This window comes from Rana temporaria, chromosome 4, assembly GCF_905171775.1.
Source record: "Rana temporaria chromosome 4, aRanTem1.1, whole genome shotgun sequence".
Classification (NCBI taxonomy): Eukaryota; Metazoa; Chordata; class Amphibia; order Anura; family Ranidae; genus Rana; species Rana temporaria.
Genome location: NC_053492.1, coordinates 481,162,449 through 481,183,688, shown reverse-complemented (window position 1 = coordinate 481,183,688; position 21,240 = coordinate 481,162,449). Strand labels below are relative to the sequence as shown.

The 21,240-nt window shown below is 46.6% G+C and overlaps 1 protein-coding gene across 1 annotated transcript in view; it reads left to right on the top strand.

The window, feature by feature from the left end:
* The window catches only part of SPDYA (speedy/RINGO cell cycle regulator family member A), a 52,585-nt gene extending 32,053 nt beyond the window's left edge, over window positions 1–20,532 (top strand). Inside the window, exon 6 of the mRNA XM_040351866.1 lies at window positions 20,305–20,532. Within this exon, the coding sequence (XP_040207800.1) occupies window positions 20,305–20,375 (71 nt within the window). The 3' untranslated portion in view covers window positions 20,376–20,532. The remainder of the gene's footprint in view (window positions 1–20,304) is intronic.
* Window positions 20,533–21,240: the final 708 nt, after the last annotated feature.

Below are 21,240 nucleotides of genomic sequence, written 5' to 3'. Positions count from 1 at the left end.
GTGCAGGGGTGTACCAAGATGGCCGTGACGGAACGTCACTTTTTTGTTTACGAATTCTGATGGGTCGCCTAATCTGATGGAACACAAGCATGACTCCCAAAGGCAGAGGTATGATGGGACTTGTAGTTCCGCAAAACAGCTGGAGGGCCCCGCAGGTTGGACAACCATGGCCTGGAAGCTGGAGAGGTCTTAAAAATTGGGAACACGTGTACTTTCTAAATGGCCACTCCCCCTTTTTCACACTCGCATGCAAAATGAAATATTAATACAGATGTCAAATTGTGGCCTTCAGCTTCCAGGCAGTATTTCCAGCCACTGGTGTGTGTCCTGTATACTACCGTACATGCATGGACTCCTGCAGCACATTCTCTAAACTCTGCCTGGTGGAGGGGGGGGGGGGGGATTGCAGGGAGTACCAGGTGACACCATCTGAGGCCTGTATTGTCCGGTGGTCCCTGGGTAGGGAGGAGGGGACCACAGCAGGGAGTACCAGGTGACACCATCTGAGGTCTGTATTGTCCGGTGGTCCCTGGGTAGGGAGGAGGGGACCACAGCAGGGAGTACCAGGTGACACCATCTGAGGCCTGTATTGTCCAGTGGTCCCTGGGTAGGGAGGAGGGGACCACAGCAGGGAGTGTCATTAACTTTCTATTGACACCCCCAGCGGTCCGCATAAGGCAATGTGAACTTCCTGAGAGTTCCATGCGATGCGGGAACCGTCACTGGAATCGCTCTGGTGACAATACAAAGTTAATGACACCCCCAAAGATCGGTTCGCAGATCGCAGTGGGAACTGTGAATTCAGTCCGGTGGTCCCTGGGTAGGGAGGAGGGGACCACAGCAGGGAGTACCAGGGAGTGTCCGGTGGTCCCTGGGTAGGGAGGAGGGGACCACAGCAGGGAGTACCAGGGAGTGTCCGGTGGTCCCTGGGTAGGGAGGAGGGGACCACAGCAGGGAGTACCAGGTGACACCATCTGAGGCCTGTATTGTCCGGTGGTCCCTGGGTAGGGAGGAGGGGACCACCAGAGCAGGGAGTACCAGGTGACACCATTTGAGGCCTGTATTGTCCGGTGGTCCCTGGGTAGGGAGGAGGGGACCACGCAGGGAGTACCAGGTGACACCATTTGAGGCCTGTATTGTCCGGTGGTCCCTGGGTAGGGAGGAGGGGACCACAGCAGGGAGTACCAGGTGACACCATCTGAGGTCTAAATAGATAAATGAGGCATAGAGAGTCAAATCAAGAGACACCACATCCCGTAACAAATAGAGGAAGATTGGATGAGGGGATCGGGTAACAAACCCTGGGAACGGTGTCAAGGTATAAATGGATCAAAGAGTAATAATGTAGATACAAATATAATTTATTGGAGAGTACAATATATCAAAAAATTGAAACATAACAATGATGATCCTTGTAGTCATATAGAGGCTTGGATGGAACAAGCAACGCCCAGACCTGTTAGAAAGTGCCCGACATGTTTCGCTACAAGCTTCATCAGGAGCATATAAACAGGGAAGGCTACAAGGAGTAAACAAAGAACAGCATAAATATTTATACATTTGAATCATTGGCGTGTCAGCAATATTACAGTGACAAGCATTTAGTAAATTTGAACAATAGATAGTGATGATCAATCATAAAAATTAAGGGGGAAGAACAGTTAGATAATGTCAAATATTCATGAATAATACATAGATCACAAAAAACATATATGAATAAAAGTGATCAAGAACAGACTTACCACGCAAGATCGAAGATCATCAAATAATAAAAAAAATATAGATTAAAACTACGCATACAGAGCCATAGTTCATAGCCAAAATTGGCCTGTAGACATAAAGCCACACTGGAACCAGTCCATACAGGGATTGTCAAAAAAATGCTGCAGTAAAAAAGAGAGGATAAATAGAATTAAATATATGTGAGGTATATAGGGTGTATACAGCATGTATATCCATAGACTTACAGACATACACATGTATATACACGCAGAAAGATTTATGCAATGACCCTGTACTTGCAGGGTACTGCATCAAAAGTAATGATGCTGTATAAAAATATATATATATATATATATATATATATATATATGTATATATATATATATATATGTATTTGAAAAGAATTCAAAAATACCTATTTGGGTTGATAGGGTCCGGTAATGAGACTGGCAACAATATATAGATGGATCCAGCACATAAATGGTTAACAACCACTGAACATTAGCAGGAAGAGATCCCCAATATAAAAGACTGGTAAAAGAAAAAATATATATATATATAAAGGTAAATTTTTTAGTAAACAGGATCAATCATTAGTGATATCAAAAATATATATTTTAAATGGTATTCTAATAAAGAAGGGTCCAGCAGATGGAGAGCAGCAAGAGATGTGCAACACATACCTGATTGCTGAGATCGATTTGGCAAATATGCAAGGATAGACCAACAGAAGGCAGTCTAGTGACCCTGGCAAGGCAGAGCCATTAATGGATCAGAAAAAGAAATCCCTTTATATACCTCCCAGAGCGGCGTGTGATGACGACGCTGGGAGTGGACTAAGGAGGTGGGCAGTGATTGGTGCTAAGCTATGAAGGGGAAAACGGGGGGATAGAATGGAGCTCCCCTGTCCGGAATCACTAGCGGTGAAGCAGACCCGATGCGCGCACGCCTGTGACAGGTGGATGACGTCACAGAACGGCGCCGAGAGTGAACGCCATCTTGGAACAGGGATGAAAGCCTGGCAAGATGGGAAACATACTCGGGTGGATCACTAATGTCAGTTCGTCGACACCTAAAGGTGAACGGCGAAAAGAAAGAGTGACCACGGCGGTGGGCCAATGGGGCATAGTAGGTGGAGGCCAGAGTGGAGGTGACCAGGCGATACCTCTAATAATTCCCATCACTGGCAGATGGACGGAGCCAACCTAAAAAGGAAGAAACACCAAAGACAATACCCTTAGGGATCACACAAACTGGAAGGACCGGGCCTAGTTCCCCACAGTAGAAGGTGCGCCCCTAGTGCCCATACAGCAGTATGACAAAAAACATGGAGGGAGAGGAACCAGTGAAACAAACACAGATACAGGCATGGCAAGACGTATATGTATATATGGGTATAAAGAGAAACCCAAAACGACAATTACTAATAAATAAAGAGCAAACACATTTGTTGTGGTTATTGTGTCGGCTAGGGAGAAGTATAGTATATAAAAAATATATATTTCTCCATACAAAAAAGATGATCTTGACCAAAATCTAGCAAGTCTGCTCTGTATATACATGTACACATTAAACAATACATTGAATATGAAAATGACTGATTTAACAATAGGCAAATCTCTATATTAACCAAAGGACAAAGAAAAAAAGAAAGTGAAAAAAGAATAGGTGGGGGGGGAGGGGAGGGGGGAAAGAGGAGGGGAGGGGAAGGGGAGGGAAAAAAAGGGGGGGAGGAAAGGGGGGGGGGGGGGGGGGATGGAGAATGTGATAAACTATTTTTAGAGGAAGGGTTTGAAGCTGAACCCCTCATTCAAACCAGGGGGTTTGAGAGCCACTAGTTTCTTTTTGTAATAATAGCTTATCGTAATCACCCCCTCGATCACCAGGGGGGACATGCTCCAGTGCAAAAAAATGCATGCATGTGCTGTCAAAATTATGGAACAATCCCATATGTCTACTGATTGGAGTTTCCATCTTCTTCTTCCGCACCAGGGTGTCACGATCGCTATCGTGCCAAACAGTGGCTCTGGGTGGGATTGAACCCAGGACTTCGCCTTCACTGCTCCAGATCTTTGCCTCTGAGCCACTTCTCAAGTTCATATTCTGCTTGCTGTCCATCAAAGCCTGGTTCTGAACTATGTGCTGATTGCCTGTCTTTGAATCTCCCTGCAATCTGCACCTGTTTATCCTGGTCCAGCTGAGGCAGGTTTCCTAATCAACCAGGGTATAAAGCCCTGCCTCACTATGAGGCAGGTGTCAGTTCATTGTTCTCTGATAGTCCTGTCTGTGCCAACGGTTCCTGTGTTCCTGTGATTGTCTTCAGCTACAAGACTGACCCTGGCTTCTGACCCTTTGGCTTACGTACCCTGGATTGCGGCTGTCTCCTGCCCTCTGACCCCGGCTTGTACTTTTGGACTTTCCCTGTCTTCTCCATCCCTTGACCCACGGCCTGTGCCCCGGACTTGTCTTTGGTTCCTGTCTGCAAACCCTGAACTTTCCGTCAGTACTTACCTGACTCTCTCTGGAATCCTGGGCCATGGCTATACTATCCTGGGCTAATCTCTATCTAGCCCCCGTGCACCGACTCACAGCCCAGGTAGTGTCTTACCTGTATTACCTTGGGCTGTGTGTACCTGCAAGGGTGAGCTTACAAACCTGCAAAATGGACTCCACACAAGGTAAGCCCTTACACAGGGCAACATGGTCCCTGATGCGGTGGAAGAAAGGCCTCTTTGTTTTTCCGACATAAAATGCATTGCAGGAGCACTGCATGATGTAGACAACACCTATTGATTGGCAGTTTGCCGCAAAATAAGGTTTGTATTTTCGTCCATTTGGGAGTATACATGTAGCTGACGCATGTATATATCTGCAAAATGCACATTTGTGGCATGGGCGTGTACCCAACAGACTCACAGGGGTAGGTGTACGGCTGGAATGGTGACTCCTGACCAACTTGTCACGGAGCGAACTAGACCTACGAAAGGTGATTTGGGGGTGAGAACAAAGGTGTTTGGACACTAAATCATCACCCATAAGCAGATACCAATGTTTTTGAAGGATGGTCCTAATTTGTTGGTGGTGCCCCGAAAAACGGGTAATTACTCTAGTGCCAGGATTTGATTTGACAGGTTTAGGGTCATGGAGTAAAGAGCCTCTGGTTTTTGTCTTTGCTCTGGCAAATGCCCTTTTGAGACATTTATTGCTATAGCCTCTATCTCGGAAGCGTTTTTGGAGTAGATTAGCCTCTTGGATAAAGTCCTCCTCAGAGCTACAGTTCCTCCTGAGTCTAAGATATTGTCCATACGGGATGCTGGATTTCAAAGGTTCAGGATGGGAGCTAGACACATGAAGTAGGGCATTGCCTGCCGTCGGTTTCCTAAATAAGGAAGTACCTATAGTACCATCTGGTTGAATGAAAATATGAACATCAAGAAAAGAGATTTTTTTCTGGCTTATCTCAAAAGTAAATTTGAGGTTAAAATCATTAGTCTTGAGACTGTCAAGGAAGGTGATCAAGTCCAAATGAGGTCCCGTCCAGATAAACAATACGTCGTCTATAAAACGACGCCAAAATGGAATATATTCCAAAAAGTGCTGGATCTCCTCTTGATGAAAAAGGTTTCGCTCCCACCCCCCCAGGTACAAGTTTGCATAGGAGGGGGCACATTTGGTCCCCATAGCAACTCCTTGCACCTGGAGGAAGTGGGAGCAACCAAAAAGAAAAATGTTGTTGGTTAGAATGAACCTCAAAAGATCCAAAATAAATTGATTGTAATGTGGCAATGCCTCCATACTTTCAGATAGGAAGCCCTCCACAACTCCCACCCCATGGGTATGGGGGGTAGAGTTGTAGAGGGCTTCAACGTCCAAGGAGACCAGCCATGATCCCTCAGGCACAGCAATGCCATCGAGGGATCTAAGCAAGTCACTCGTGTCTTGGAGGTATGACGACAAACCCTCAACGTGTGGTCTGAGGTAGTCGTCCACCATCTCGCTGGCTTTTTCCGTAAGAGACCCATTCCCGGATACAATGGGGCGTCCAGGGGGCGGGTATATGTTTTTATGGATTTTGGGTAATGCATACATGGTGGGGGTACGTGGGCAGGTGACATTAAGGAATTCCCAGGTCTTTTTTGTGATGAGTCCAGTGTGATAGGCAGAACCAATTAATCTCTGGTACAGAGAGGTGGTAAGGTTCAAATGGTCTATCGAGACCTTTCTGTACCATTGCTTGTTGCTAAGTATGTTATATACCATGCACTCATACTGGATAACATCCATAACAACCAGGTTTCCGCCCTTGTCAGAGGGCTTGATTATAATTCCCGGACATTGCTGTAGAGAGGCAAGGGCCGCTTTCCTGGGTGGATGTCAGATTGGTTTGGGATGGATTAAACCATTTAGTTTCTGTTATCTCCTTAGTCACTTGACTGGTGAAGGCCCAGACATTGGGGTTCCCCTGAAGAGTGAGGAACATCCGTGATCTGGGTTTGTACTCCGTTTTGGTTGATGTGGTAGGAATGGTATTAGGTCTAAGGCCACCAGGTGGCGGTATAGATGGATCAGAGTTGAACTCCAAAAGTTCAGCTGCAGACAGGTCATCGTCATTAATATGGCCTTCTTCCCAGAGTTCCATTAATTCCTCAACCGCCTTAATGTCGGCAAGGGACATATTCTGCCACAAAGGGTTGTCAAAGTTGGTGGTTTGAATGGCAGGTTTTGGTTTATCAAATAACATTTTTAACATCAACTTTCTGGAGAAGAGATTGATGTCTTTAATGAGTTCGAACGCATCGATGTTTTGGGTTGGACAAAAGGATGGAGTTATATGGAGTTATGGGGTTTTTGTTGGCCCACCTTCTGGAGTCGAACTGGCTGGCTGAAAATTTGTGTCGGGCAAAAATCCCCCTGTGTAGCACCGGTGCCTAGGTCACTCAGAAGGGATGTGGGAACTCCCAGTGGAGTGACAGGGTCAATGATGTTCAGTGTAGGTTCGGTAGGATGATCTGTAAGTGCATTTTTAGCTAATGTAGCACGTGTATTCATCTGACTCTTGGGACCGGCCCCCCGTTTGTGAGCATTAGTGGGGGCTGAGCCCCTGCCTGCTTTGGATTGGAACATCCCATGAATTTTGGGGCCTGTGGCTACACCTGCCACCTGGATGGCCGGTGTGGAGGGCAAGGATGAATCTGAATCCGTACAATCAGTAGTAGAATCGCGTGGATTAGATTGATTGGAGTTGGTATTTCTGTTGTTTTTGTTCTTGTTGGCATTGATCGGTCGTTTGCGGCCCTTGTTGGTCGATGCCCAATTATAGGCTTGGCCATTATCGAAAGCCAACTTATCACGGATGAATTTTTTGTCTTTGTTTCTTAATAAGGTGGATACATATGCTTCCAGGTCCCTATTCAAGGCGAGTTCTTTAGTAGAGAAAATTTCCTCAGCGGTGACGAGACTATTATCTCTATATACGTAGATCCTCGATTTCTAGATCCAAAGTAGCCAAATCTGATGAATATTGATCACATAAGAGTCATCATTTTTGCCGAACAACTCTGAAGGTTTAATTCCCATTCCAGCCTGAATTCTGAGCTGACGTTGAAGATGGTAGGAAAGATCTGTATCCTAAGACCCCAGGGGGTGATCTTATCCTCCATATATTTCATGAAATACCATCTATTCCAAAATAGACGTGTTTTTCGTTCCAGCATTCGTTGGAGTCTAGCAAAGAACCCCTCGATGGATAGACCCCCCACTTGCTTGACTTTGGGTTTTTTGAAATTTGTTCATCAGCCCTTCGAAGGCATTCCCACAGTATTCGGCCATGTATACAGAGAGATGTATGACCACAGGGCCCAAAGTGCAAAACTTGTTAGAACCCAAACAGATTAACAGAGAGAAAAAAGAAAAAGAAAAGGAACACAAAAGAAAAAAATTTTCATCAATGACCAATAGAAATGTCCGAAATATATAAATTACAGTCACCATATAGATGAGTATAATAGGATTTCATAATTCACTATGCCTACTAGAAGTGATGGGTGGGTAACACCCTGGTGACTGTAATTTATATATTTCGGACATTTCTGTATATTTCTATTGGTCATTGATGAAAAAAAAATTCTTTTGTGTTCCTTTTCTTTTTTTTTCTCTCTCTGTTAATCTGTTTGGGTAGCCTCATCACCGCTGAGGAAATTTTCTCTACTAAAGAACTCGCCTTGAATAGGGACCTGGAAGCATATGTATCCACCTTATTAAAAAACAAAGACAAAAAATTCATCCGTGATAAGTTGGCTTTCGATGATGGCCAAGCCTATAATTGGGCATCGACCAACAAGGGCCGCAAACGACCGATCAATGCCAACAAGAACAAAAACAGAAATACCAACTCCAATCAATCTAATCCACGCGATTCTACTACTGATTGTACGGATTCAGATTCATCCTTGCCCTCCACACCGGCCATCCAGGTGGCAGGTGTAGCCACAGGCCCCAAAATTCATGGGATGTTCCAATCCAAAGCAGGCAGGGGCTCAGCCCCCACTAATGCTCACAAACGGGGGGCCGGTCCCAAGAGTCAGATGAATACACGTGCTACATTAGCTAAAAATGCACTTACAGATCATCCTACCGAACCTACACTGAACATCATTGACCCTGTCACTCCACTGGGAGTTCCCACATCCCTTCTGAGTGACCTAGGCACCGGTGCTACACAGGGGGATTTTTGCCCGACACAAATTTTCAGCCAGCCAGTTCGACTCCAGAAGGTGGGCCAACAAAAACCCCATAACTCCATATAACTCCATCCTTTTGTCCAACCCAAAACATCGATGCGTTCGAACTCATTAAAGACATCAATCTCTTCTCCAGAAAGTTGATGTTAAAAATGTTATTTGATAAACCAAAACCTGCCATTCAAACCACCAACTTTGACAACCCTTTGTGGCAGAATATGTCCCTTGCCGACATTAAGGCGGTTGAGGAATTAATGGAACTCTGGGAAGAAGGCCATATTAATGACGATGACCTGTCTGCAGCTGAACTTTTGGAGTTCAACTCTGATCCATCTATACCGCCACCTGGTGGCCTTAGACCTAATACCATTCCTACCACATCAACCAAAACGGAGTACAAACCCAGATCACGGATGTTCCTCACTCTTCAGGGGAACCCCAATGTCTGGGCCTTCACCAGTCAAGTGACTAAGGAGATAACAGAAACTAAATGGTTTAATCCATCCCAAACCAATCTGACATCCACCCAGGAAAGCGGCCCTTGCCTCTCTACAGCAATGTCCGGGAATTATAATCAAGCCCTCTGACAAGGGCGGAAACCTGGTTGTTATGGATGTTATCCAGTATGAGTGCATGGTATATAACATACTTAGCAACAAGCAATGGTACAGAAAGGTCTCAATAGACCATTTGAACCTTACCACCTCTCTGTACCAGAGATTAATTGGTTCTGCCTATCACACTGGACTCATCACAAAAAAGACCTGGGAATTCCTTAATGTCACCTGCCCACGTACCCCCACCATGTATGCATTACCCAAAATCCATAAAAACATATACCCGCCCCCTGGACGCCCCATTGTATCCGGGAATGGGTCTCTTACGGAAAAAGCCAGCGAGATGGTGGACGACTACCTCAGACCACACGTTGAGGGTTTGTCGTCATACCTCCAAGACACGAGTGACTTGCTTAGATCCCTCGATGGCATTGCTGTGCCTGAGGGATCATGGCTGGTCTCCTTGGACGTTGAAGCCCTCTACAACTCTACCCCCCATACCCATGGGGTGGGAGTTGTGGAGGGCTTCCTATCTGAAAGTATGGAGGCATTGCCACATTACAATCAATTTATTTTGGATCTTTTGAGGTTCATTCTAACCAACAACATTTTTCTTTTTGGTTGCTCCCACTTCCTCCAGGTGCAAGGAGTTGCTATGGGGACCAAATGTGCCCCCTCCTATGCAAACTTGTACCTGGGGGGGGTGGGAGCGAAACCTTTTTCATCAAGATGAGATCCAGCACTTTTTGGAATATATTCCATTTTGGCGTCGTTTTATAGACGACGTATTGTTTATCTGGACGGGACCTCATTTGGACTTGATCACCTTCCTTGACAGTCTCAAGACTAATGATTTTAACCTCAAATTTACTTTTGAGATAAGCCAGAAAAAAATCTCTTTTCTTGATGTTCATATTTTCATTCAACCAGATGGTACTATAGGTACTTCCTTATTTAGGAAACCGACGGCAGGCAATGCCCTACTTCATGCGTCTAGCTCCCATCCTGAACCTTTGAAATCCAGCATCCCGTATGGACAATATCTTAGACTCAGGAGGAACTGTAGCTCTGAGGAGGACTTTATCCAAGAGGCTAATCTACTCCAAAAACGCTTCCGAGATAGAGGCTATAGCAATAAATGTCTCAAAAGGGCATTTGCCAGAGCAAAGACAAAAACCAGAGGCTCTTTACTCCATGACCCTAAACCTGTCATATCAAATCCTGGCACTAGAGTAATTACCCGTTTTTCGGGGCACCACCAACAAATTAGGACCATCCTTCAAAAACATTGGTATCTGCTTATGGGTGATGATTTAGTGTCCAAACACCTTTGTTCTCACCCCCAAATCACCTTTCGTAGGTCTAGTTCGCTCCGTGACAAGTTGGTCAGGAGTCACCATTCCAGCCGTACACCTACCCCTGTGAGTCTGTTGGGTACACGCCCATGCCACAAATGTGCATTTTGCAGATATATACATGCGTCAGCTACATGTATACTCCCAAATGGACGAAAATACAAACCTTATTTTGCGGCAAACTGCCAATCAATAGGTGTTGTCTACATCATGCAGTGCTCCTGCAATGCATTTTATGTCGGAAAAACAAAGAGGCCTTTCTTCCACCGCATCAGGGACCATGTTGCCCTGGTGCGGAAGAAGAAGATGGAAACTCCAATCAGTAGACATATGGGATTGTTCCATAATTTTGACAGCACATGCATGCATTTTTTTGCACTGGAGCATGTCCCCCCTGGTGATCGAGGGGGTGATTACGATAAGCTATTATTACAAAAAGAAGCTAAATGGATCCACCAACTAGTGGCTCTCAAACCCCCTGGTTTGAATGAGGGGTTCAGCTTCAAACCCTTCCTCTAAAAATAGTTTATCACATTCTCCATCTCCCCTTTCCCCCCCCCCCACCTATTCTTTTTTCACTTTCTTTTTTTCTTTGTCCTTTGGTTAATATAGAGATTTGCCTATTGTTAAATCAGTCATTTTCATATTCAATGTATTGTTTAATGTGTACATGTATATACAGAGCAGACTTGCTAGATTTTGGTCAAGATCATCTTTTTTGTATGGAGAAATATATATTTTTTATATACTATACTTCTCCCTAGCCGACACAATAACCACAACAAATGTGTTTGCTCTTTATTTATTAGTAATTGTTGTTTTGGGTTTCTCTTTATACCCATATATACATATACGTCTTGCCATGCCTGTATCTGTGTTTGTTTCACTGGTTCCTCTCCCTCCATGTTTTTTGTCATACTGCTGTATGGGCACTAGGGGCGCACCTTCTACTGTGGGGAACTAGGCCCGGTCCTTCCAGTTTGTGTGATCCCTAAGGGTATTGTCTTTGGTGTTTCTTCCTTTTTAGGTTGGCTCCGTCCATCTGCCAGTGATGGGAATTATTAGAGGTATCGCCTGGTCACCTCCACTCTGGCCTCCACCTACTATGCCCCATTGGCCCACCGCCGTGGTCACTCTTTCTTTTCGCCGTTCACCTTTAGGTGTCGACGAACTGACATTAGTGATCCACCCGAGTATGTTTCCCATCTTGCCAGGCTTTCATCCCTGTTCCAAGATGGCGTTCACTCTCGGCGCCGTTCTGTGACGTCATCCACCTGTCACAGGCGTGCGCGCATCGGGTCTGCTTCACCGCTAGTGATTCCGGACAGGGGAGCTCCATTCTATCCCCCCGTTTTCCCCTTCATAGCTTAGCACCAATCACTGCCCACCTCCTTAGTCCACTCCCAGCGTCGTCATCACACGCCGCTCTGGGAGGTATATAAAGGGATTTCTTTTTCTGATCCATTAATGGCTCTGCCTTGCCAGGGTCACTAGACTGCCTTCTGTTGGTCTATCCTTGCATATTTGCCAAATCGATCTCAGCAATCAGGTATGTGTTGCACATCTCTTGCTGCTCTCCATCTGCTGGACCCTTCTTTATTAGAATACCATTTAAAATATATATTTTTGATATCACTAATGATTGATCCTGTTTACTAAAAAATTTACCTTTATATATATATATATTTTTTCTTTTACCAGTCTTTTATATTGGGGATCTCTTCCTGCTAATGTTCAGTGGTTGTTAACCATTTATGTGCTGGATCCATCTATATATTGTTGCCAGTCTCATTACCGGACCCTATCAACCCAAATAGGTATTTTTGAATTCTTTTCAAATACATATATATATATTTTTATACAGCATCATTACTTTTGATGCAGTACCCTGCAAGTACAGGGTCATTGCATAAATCTTTCTGCGTGTATGTCTGTAAGTCTATGGATATACATGCTGTATATACCTCACATATATTTAATTCTATTTATCCTCTCTTTTTTACTGCAGCATTTTTTTGACAATCCCTGTATGGACTGGTTCCAGTGTGGCTTTATGTCTACAGGCCAATTTTGGCTATGAACTATGGCTCTGTATGCGTAGTTTTAATCTATATTTTTTTTTATTATTTGATCTTCGATCTTGCGTGGTAAGTCTGTTCTTGATCACTTTTATTCATATATGTTTTTTGTGATCTATGTATTATTCATGAATATTTGACATTATCTAACTGTTCTTCCCCCTTAATTTTTATGATTAATCATCACTATCTATTGTTCAAATTTACTAAATGCTTGTCACTGTAATATTGCTGACACGCCAATGATTCAAATGTATAAATATTTATGCTGTTCTTTGTTTACTCCTTGTAGCCTTCCCTGTTTATATGCTCCTGATGAAGCTTGTAGCGAAACATGTCGGGCACTTTCTAACAGGTCTGGGCGTTGCTTGTTCCATCCAAGCCGCTATATGACTACAAGGATCATCATTGTTATGTTTCAATTTTTTGATATATTGTACTCTCCAATAAATTATATTTGTATCTACATTATTACTCTTTGATCCATTTATACCTTGACACCGTTTAAAGTCCCAGGGTTTGTTACCCGATCCCCTCATCCAATCACCATCTGAGGTCTGTATTGTTCGGTGGTCCCTGGGTAGGGAGGAGGGGACCACAGCAGGGAGTACCAGGTGACACCATATGAGGTCTGTATTGTCCGGTGGTCCCTGGGTAGGGAGGAGGGGACCACAGCAGGGAGTACCAGGTGACACCATCTGAGGTCTGTATTGTCCGGTGGTCCCTGGGTAGGGAGGAGGGGACCACAGCAGGGAGTACCAGGTGACACCATCTGAGGCCTGTATTGTTCGGTGGTCCCTGGGTAGGGAGGAGGGGACCACAGCAGGGAGTACCAGGTGACACCATCTGAGGTCTGTATTGTCCGGTGGTCCCTGGGTAGGGAGGAGGGGACCACAGCAGGGAGTACCAGGTGACACCATCTGAGGCCTGTATTGTCCGGTGGTCCCTGGGTAGGGAGGAGGGGACCACAGCAGGGAGTACCAGGTGATACCATCTGAGGTCTGTATTGTCCGGTGGTCCCTGGGTAGGGAGGAGGGGACCACAGCAGGGAGTACCAGGTGACACCATCTGAGGTCTGTATTGTCGGTGGTCCCTGGGTAGGGAGGAGGGGACCACAGCAGGGAGTACCAGGTGACACCATCTGAGGCCTGTATTGTCCGGTGGTCCCTGGGTAGGGAGGAGGGGACCACAGCAGGGAGTACCAGGTGACACCATCTGAGGTCTGTATTGTCCGGTGGTCCCTGGGTAGGGAGGAGGGGACCACAGCAGGGAGTACCAGGTGACACCATCTGAGGTCTGTATTGTCCGGTGGTCCCTGGGTAGGGAGGAGGGGACCACAGCAGGGAGTACCAGGTGACACCATCTGAGGTCTGTATTGTCCGGTGGTCCCTGGGTAGGGAGGAGGGGACCACAGCAGGGAGTACCAGGTGACACCATCTGAGGCCTGTATTGTTCGGTGGTCCCTGGGTAGGGAGGAGGGGACCACAGCAGGGAGTACCAGGTGACACCATCTGAGGTCTGTATTGTCCGGTGGTCCCTGGGTAGGGAGGAGGGGACCACAGCAGGGAGTACCAGGTGACACCATCTGAGGCCTGTATTGTCCGGTGGTCCCTGGGTAGGGAGGAGGGGACCACAGCAGGGAGTACCAGGTGACACCATCTGAGGCCTGTATTGTTCGGTGGTCCCTGGGTAGGGAGGAGGGGACCACAGCAGGGAGTACCAGGTGACACCATCTGAGGTCTGTATTGTTCGGTGGTCCCTGGGTAGGGAGGAGGGGACCACAGCAGGGAGTACCAGGTGATACCATCTGAGGTCTGTATTGTCCGGTGGTCCCTGGGTAGGGAGGAGGGGACCACAGCAGGGAGTACCAGGTGACACCATCTGAGGTCTGTATTGTCGGTGGTCCCTGGGTAGGGAGGAGGGGACCACAGCAGGGAGTACCAGGTGACACCATCTGAGGCCTGTATTGTCCGGTGGTCCCTGGGTAGGGAGGAGGGGACCACAGCAGGGAGTACCAGGTGACACCATCTGAGGTCTGTATTGTGCGGTGGTCCCTGGGTAGGGAGGAGGGGACCACAGCAGGGAGTACCAGGTGACACCATCTGAGGTCTGTATTGTTCGGTGGTCCCTGGGTAGGGAGGAGGGGACCACAGCAGGGAGTACCAGGTGACACCATCTGAGGCCTGTATTGTTCGGTGGTCCCTGGGTAGGGAGGAGGGGACCACAGCAGGGAGTACCAGGTGACACCATCTGAGGCCTGTATCGTCCGGTGGTCCCTGGGTAGGGAGGAGAGGACCACAGCAGGGAGTACCAGGTGACACCATCTGAGGTCTGTATCGTCCGGTGGTCCCTGGGTAGGGAGGAGAGGACCACAGCAGGGAGTACCAGGTGACACCATCTGAGGTCTGTATTGTCCGGTGGTCCCTGGGTAGGGAGGAGGGGACCACAGCAGGGAGTACCAGGTGACACCATCTGAGGTCTGTATTGTCCGGTGGTCCCTGGGTAGGGAGGAGGGGACCACAGCAGGGAGTACCAGGTGACACCATCTGAGGTCTGTATTGTCGGTGGTCCCTGGGTAGGGAGGAGGGGACCACAGCAGGGAGTACCAGGTGACACCATCTGAGGTCTGTATTGTCCGGTGGTCCCTGGGTAGGGAGGAGGGGACCACAGCAGGGAGTACCAGGTGACACCATCTGAGGTCTGTATTGTCCGGTTGTCCCTGGGTAGGGAGGAGGGGAACACAGCAGGGAGTACCAGGTGACACCATCTGAGGCCTGTATTGTCCGGTGGTCCCTGGGTAGGGAGGAGAGGACCACAGCAGGGAGTACCAGGTGACACCATCTGAGGCCTGTATTGTTCGGTGGTCCCTGGGTAGGGAGGAGGGGACCACAGCAGGGAGTACCAGGTGACACCATCTGAGGTCTGTATTGTTCGGTGGTCCCTGGGTAGGGAGGAGGGGACCACAGCAGGGAGTACCAGGTGACACCATCTGAGGCCTGTATCGTCCGGTGGTCCCTGGGTAGGGAGGAGAGGACCACAGCAGGGAGTACCAGGTGACACCATCTGAGGTCTGTATCGTCCGGTGGTCCCTGGGTAGGGAGGAGAGGACCACAGCAGGGAGTACCAGGTGACACCATCTGAGGTCTGTATTGTCCGGTGGTCCCTGGGTAGGGAGGAGGGGACCACAGCAGGGAGTACCAGGTGACACCATCTGAGGTCTGTATTGTCCGGTTGTCCCTGGGTAGGGAGGAGGGGACCACAGCAGGGAGTACTGGATAATACAAGCCTCAGATGGTGTCACCTGGTACACTGCGATATGCGAACCGATCTGGGGGTGTCATTAACTTTCTGTTGACACCCCCAGCGGTCCGCATAAGGCAATGTGAACTTCCTCAGAGTTCCATGCGATTCTATTGGAATCGCTCTGGTGTCAATACAAAGTTAATGACACCCCCAAAGATCGGTTCGCAGATCGCAGTGTGAACTGTGAATTCAGACAGGAATCGGACCACATAGGATTCAAATGCTCGGAGCGCCCGGGATATACACATTTTTCTAGACCACATAGGAGTGAACACCCAATGCGATCCGATTCTGGTGCGGACAAAAATAAAGGGTCCTGCACGAGTTTGGTCCGAATGCGATGCAAACTCAGCGATACCAATTCGCATTACACAGACATCGCATGTGATCTGCACAGCAATGTGGTCTGGCATCGTACAAGTGTGAACCGCCCCTTTACCCCCCCCCCCCCCCCCCCCTTCATGACCAGGCCACTTTTTGCAATTCGGCACTGCGTCGCATTAACTGACAATTGCGCGGTCGTGCGACATGGCTCCCAAACAACATTGACTTCCTTTTTTTTTTTTTTTACAAATAGAGATTTCTTTTGGTGGTATTTGATCACCTCTGCGTTTTTTTTCGCTATAAACAAAAATAGAGCAACAATTTTGAAAAAAAATAATAATTTTTTACTTTTTGCTGTAATAAATATCCCCCTAAAAATATATTAAAAAAAACATTTTTTTCCTCAGCTTAGGCCGATACGTATTCTACCTATTTTTGGTAAAAAAATTTATCGCAATAAGCATTTATTGATCGGTTTTCGCAAAAATGTTAGCGTTTGCAAAATAGGGGATAGTTTTTATGGCATTTTTATTAATATTTTTTTTATTAGTAATGGCGGCGATCAGCGATTTTTATTGGGACTGCGACATTGCGGCGGACACTTTTGACACATTTTTGGGACCATTCACATTTATACAGCGATCAGAGCTAAAAAAATGCACTGATTACCGTGTAAATGACACTGGCAGGGAAGGGGTTAACCACTAGGTGGAGCTGAAGGTGTTAAGTGTGTCCTAAGGAGTGATTCTAACTGGGGGGGGATGGGCTACGTGTGACACAACACTGATCATTGCTCCTGATGACAGGGAACAGACAATCAGTGTCCTGTCTCTAGGAAGACTGGGGAAATGGCTTGTGTACATCAGCATTTCCCCGTTCTTCCTCACCGTGAGACGATCACGGGTATCCCTGCGGAAATCAAGTCCGAGGGACCCGCGGTCGGAGTCATGGAGCTCCCGGCGCACACGCGCCCACAATGCCGGTTTCTTAACCACTTGCTTACTGGGCACATAAACCCCCTTTGTTCCCAGGCGAAATTTCAGCTTCCGGCACTGCGTCGCTTTAACTGACAATTGCGCGGTCGTGCGACGTGGCTCCCAAACAAAATCGACGTCCTTTTTTCCCCACAAATAGAGATTTCTTTTGGTGGTATTTGATCACCTCTGCGGTTTTTATTTTTTGCGCTATAAACAAAAAAAGAGCGACAATTTAAAAAAAATATATATTTTTTTTACTTGTTGCTATAATAAATATCCCAATTTTTTTTTTAAAAACTATTTTTTTTCTCAGTTAAGGCCGATACGTATTTTTCGACGTATTTTTGTAAAAAAAAAAAAAATTTATCGCAATAAGCGACTGGTTTGCGCAAAAGTTATAGCGCCTACAAAATAGGGGACAGAATTATGATTTTTTTTTTTATGATTTTTTTTTTTTACTAGTAATGGCGGCGATCTGCGATTTTTATTGGGACTGCGATATTGCGGCGGACGTATCGGACACTTTTGACACAAATTTGGGACCATTCACATTTAGACAGCGATCAGTGCTATAAAAATGCACTAATTACTGTATACATGTGACTGGCAGGGAAGGGGTTAACACTAGGGGGTGAGGAAGGGGTTAAATGTATTCCCTGGGTGTGTTCTAACTGTGTGGGGGAAGGGGGGTGACTGGGGGAGGGGACCGATGCTGTGTCCCTATGTACAAGGGACACAGATCGGTCTCCTCTCTCTCCCTGACAGGATGTGGAGCTCTGTGTTTACACCCCATCATTACACACAGAGCTCCACGTCCCTGCTGTGTTCCCGACGATCGCGTGTACCCGGCGGACATCGAGGCCGCCAGGTACACGCATTGGCTTCCCAGCGATGCGCCGGGACAGTGTTTACCCGCTGCGTGCCCCCCAGAGGCGTGCGCGGGTAATGCACTTTAAATGACATCCAGTTGGCACCTGAGAGCCGCGCTGTTGACGTCTTTTGTCAATAGCGCGGGTCTCAAGTGGTTAAAGGGGACGTATCTATACGTCCTTCTACCTGTCCGTTCCATGCTGTCGATGTATATAGTCGTGCGCTGGTCGGCAAGCAGTTAACTGGCAATTGCGCAGTCATGCAATGCTGCACCCAAATGACGTTGATATCGTTCACACAAACAGAGCTTTCCTTTGGCGATATTTGTCTTTTGCATTTTTTATTATAAAAAAACGGAAAAAGACCGAAAATTTGGAAAAAATAAAAATATATTTTCTGCTATAAAACATATCCCCCCCCCCCCCCAAAAAAAAAACTCTTAATAAAAATTTTGGTCAAAATGTATTCTGCTACGTCTGGTAACAAAAGTCCCAATAAGTGAATGTTGATTGGTTTGTGTGAAAGTTATAGCGCCTAAAAACTTTGGGATATGTACTGAAATTTTTATTTTGTTTTTTTAATACGAGTAATGGCGGCGATCAGCGGCTTATAGCGGGATGGCATGCAATCTGACACTAACTGCCACTGACATCACCAATGACATTTATTACAGTGATCAGTTGTAATAATATGCACTATCACTGTACTAATGACACAGGCTGGGAAGGGGTTATACATCTAGGGGCAATCAAAGGGTTAAATATATGCCTGACCAGTGTGTACCGTGTGCGGCTCTTACTGGGGATCTGGTTATTTCCGTTCCCTGCCTAGCAACAAGATCCCCCGGTCACTGAACACAGCTCTGTGTTGTTTACGCTCACAGAGCTGCGTTCCGTGAAGCTCAGAACTGCCGGTGGTCAATCACTGACCGGGCTCCCGTGATTGGTATGTGCTGTAACAAATCACAGTACAGCTGGGCGGGCGTGCACGTCCCCTGTCCAAAAATGCAGAATCAGATATATACATAGGGCTAGATTCAGCTTTGAATTACGCCGGCGTATCCATAGATACGCCGCGTTAATTCAAAGCTGCGCCGGCGTATCTTCTTTCTGTATTCAGAAAGCAAGATACGCCGACATTAGGCTAAGATCCGACTGGCGTAAGTCTCTTACACCGTCGTATCTTAGGGTGCATACTTACGCTGGCCGCTAGGTGGCGCTTCCGTCATTTTCAGCGTAGAATATGCAAATGACCTAGATACGCCGATTCACAAACGTACATGCGCCCGGCGGAATTTTTTTACGTCGTTTGCGTAAGGCTTTTCCGGCATAACGTTGCTCCTGCTTCTATGAGGCGTACGCAATGTTAAGTATGGACGTCGTTCCCGCTTCGAATTTTGAATTTTTTACGTTGTTTGCGTAAGTCGTTCGCGAATAGGGCTGGACGTAATTTACGTTCACGTCGAAACCAATACGTCCTTGCGGCGTACTTTGGAGCAATGCACACTGGGAAATTCCACGGACGAAGCATGCGCCGTTCGGGAAAAACGTCAATCACGTCGGGTCACCAAGAATTAACATAAAACACGCCCCCTCATTCTCATTTGAATTAGGCGCGCTTACGCTTTGTGAATACAGCACTTGCCTCTCTGATTTACGGTACGCTACGCCGCCGTACAAATGCGCCGCCCTACCTGAATCTAGCCCACTCACTTTAATAAAAAAAAAAAAAAATATTAAAAAACAATTATAAAAAAAAAAATGACAAAATAAATAAATAAATATTTTTAAAAAATATACCGGCATATAAAAAAAAGAAATAAAAAATTATTTAGAAAAATAATTATATATATATAAAATTATTAAAAATATATATATAAAAAAGAAAATAAAATTAATAAAAAATTGACCCCACCCCCGGCTAGGTGTAGTCACTAAGACCCCTTTCACACCGGTTCACATCAAAATGCCGAGCACTTTTGAAACGCTTTTGAGGCGTTTGCGGTGCGGTTTGTAAAAGTCACGTGACTCAAAAACTACACAGAGGCGTATTTGTAGCGCTTCTCATTCACATTTACATGGAGAGGGGCATTTTTTGCGGCGCTTTTATTCGCTCCCCAAAGATGCTGCATGCAAGATTTTTTTTTTATCACTGCACCGCCAGCGGCGCCCAACACCCGTAGGAGAACATTCATTGATTTTTATGGGAAGATTTTTTTTTTTTTTTTTTAGACGCTTTTTATTTTTAATCGCAAAAGCACTTGAAAAAACTCCTCAGAGTGAAAAGGTTCTAAAAGCACAGAAAACATTTTGGTTATTAGTGTTGTTATATTTCCTACAACATCCCAGTGACATTGACATCTATTTTGTTCTCTTCAGTTAACCAGGAAAATGTGACGGGAGGACGACCCCAAGACAAGTCCATGGCGTGGTTCTCACACAGCGAGTAGATTTGGGCGCCGCCTGACAAATGATGAAATGACGGTTACAGAATATTTATAGTAGTTGTAGTAAAAGTTTGAACCTAAAAAGTATTATTGGAAAGATTTTACTGTATGATGAAATCCTGAATTAGAACCCATGAAATGACATCTGCTCCATGGGGGAGGGGGGGGGGGGTGAGAGAACCTGGATGGAGGAGGGTTACCTCTTCCCCTTTCCTTCTGCCCCTCAATCCCCCCCCCCCCATGGTCTATCCCACTCAATTCACCCCCTCCCCCATCATCCCCACCCATTCCCTTTCCCCCTATGGTCTACCCCACTCAACCCCCCCTCTCTCCCATAATCCCCCCAATTCCCTTGCTCCCCCATGCCCTACCCCCTTTTTCTCTCCCATAATCCCCTCATACCCACCCATTCCCTTGCTCTCCTATGCCCTGTCCCATTGAATCCCCCCCTCTTCCATTACCCTACCCCACTCAATCCCCCCTCTCTCCCATAATCCACCCATTCCCCACCCCACTCAATCCCCCCTCTCTCCCATAATCCCTCCATACCCACATGCCTTACCCCACTCAATCCCCCCTCTCTCATAATCCCCTCATTCCCTTGCCCCCTATGCCCTACCCCACTCAATCCCCCCTCTCTTCCATCATCCCCCCATACCCACCCATTCCCTTGCCCCCTATGCCCTACCCCATTGAATCTCCCCTCTTCCATTATCCCCCCTTTCCCTTGCCCCCATGCCCTTCCTCACAGAATCCTCCCTCTCTCCCATAATCCCCCCATTTCCTTGCCCCCTATGCCCTACCCCACTCAATCACCCCCTCTCCCAACCCCCCCCCCATACCTACCCATTGCATTGCCCTCTATGCC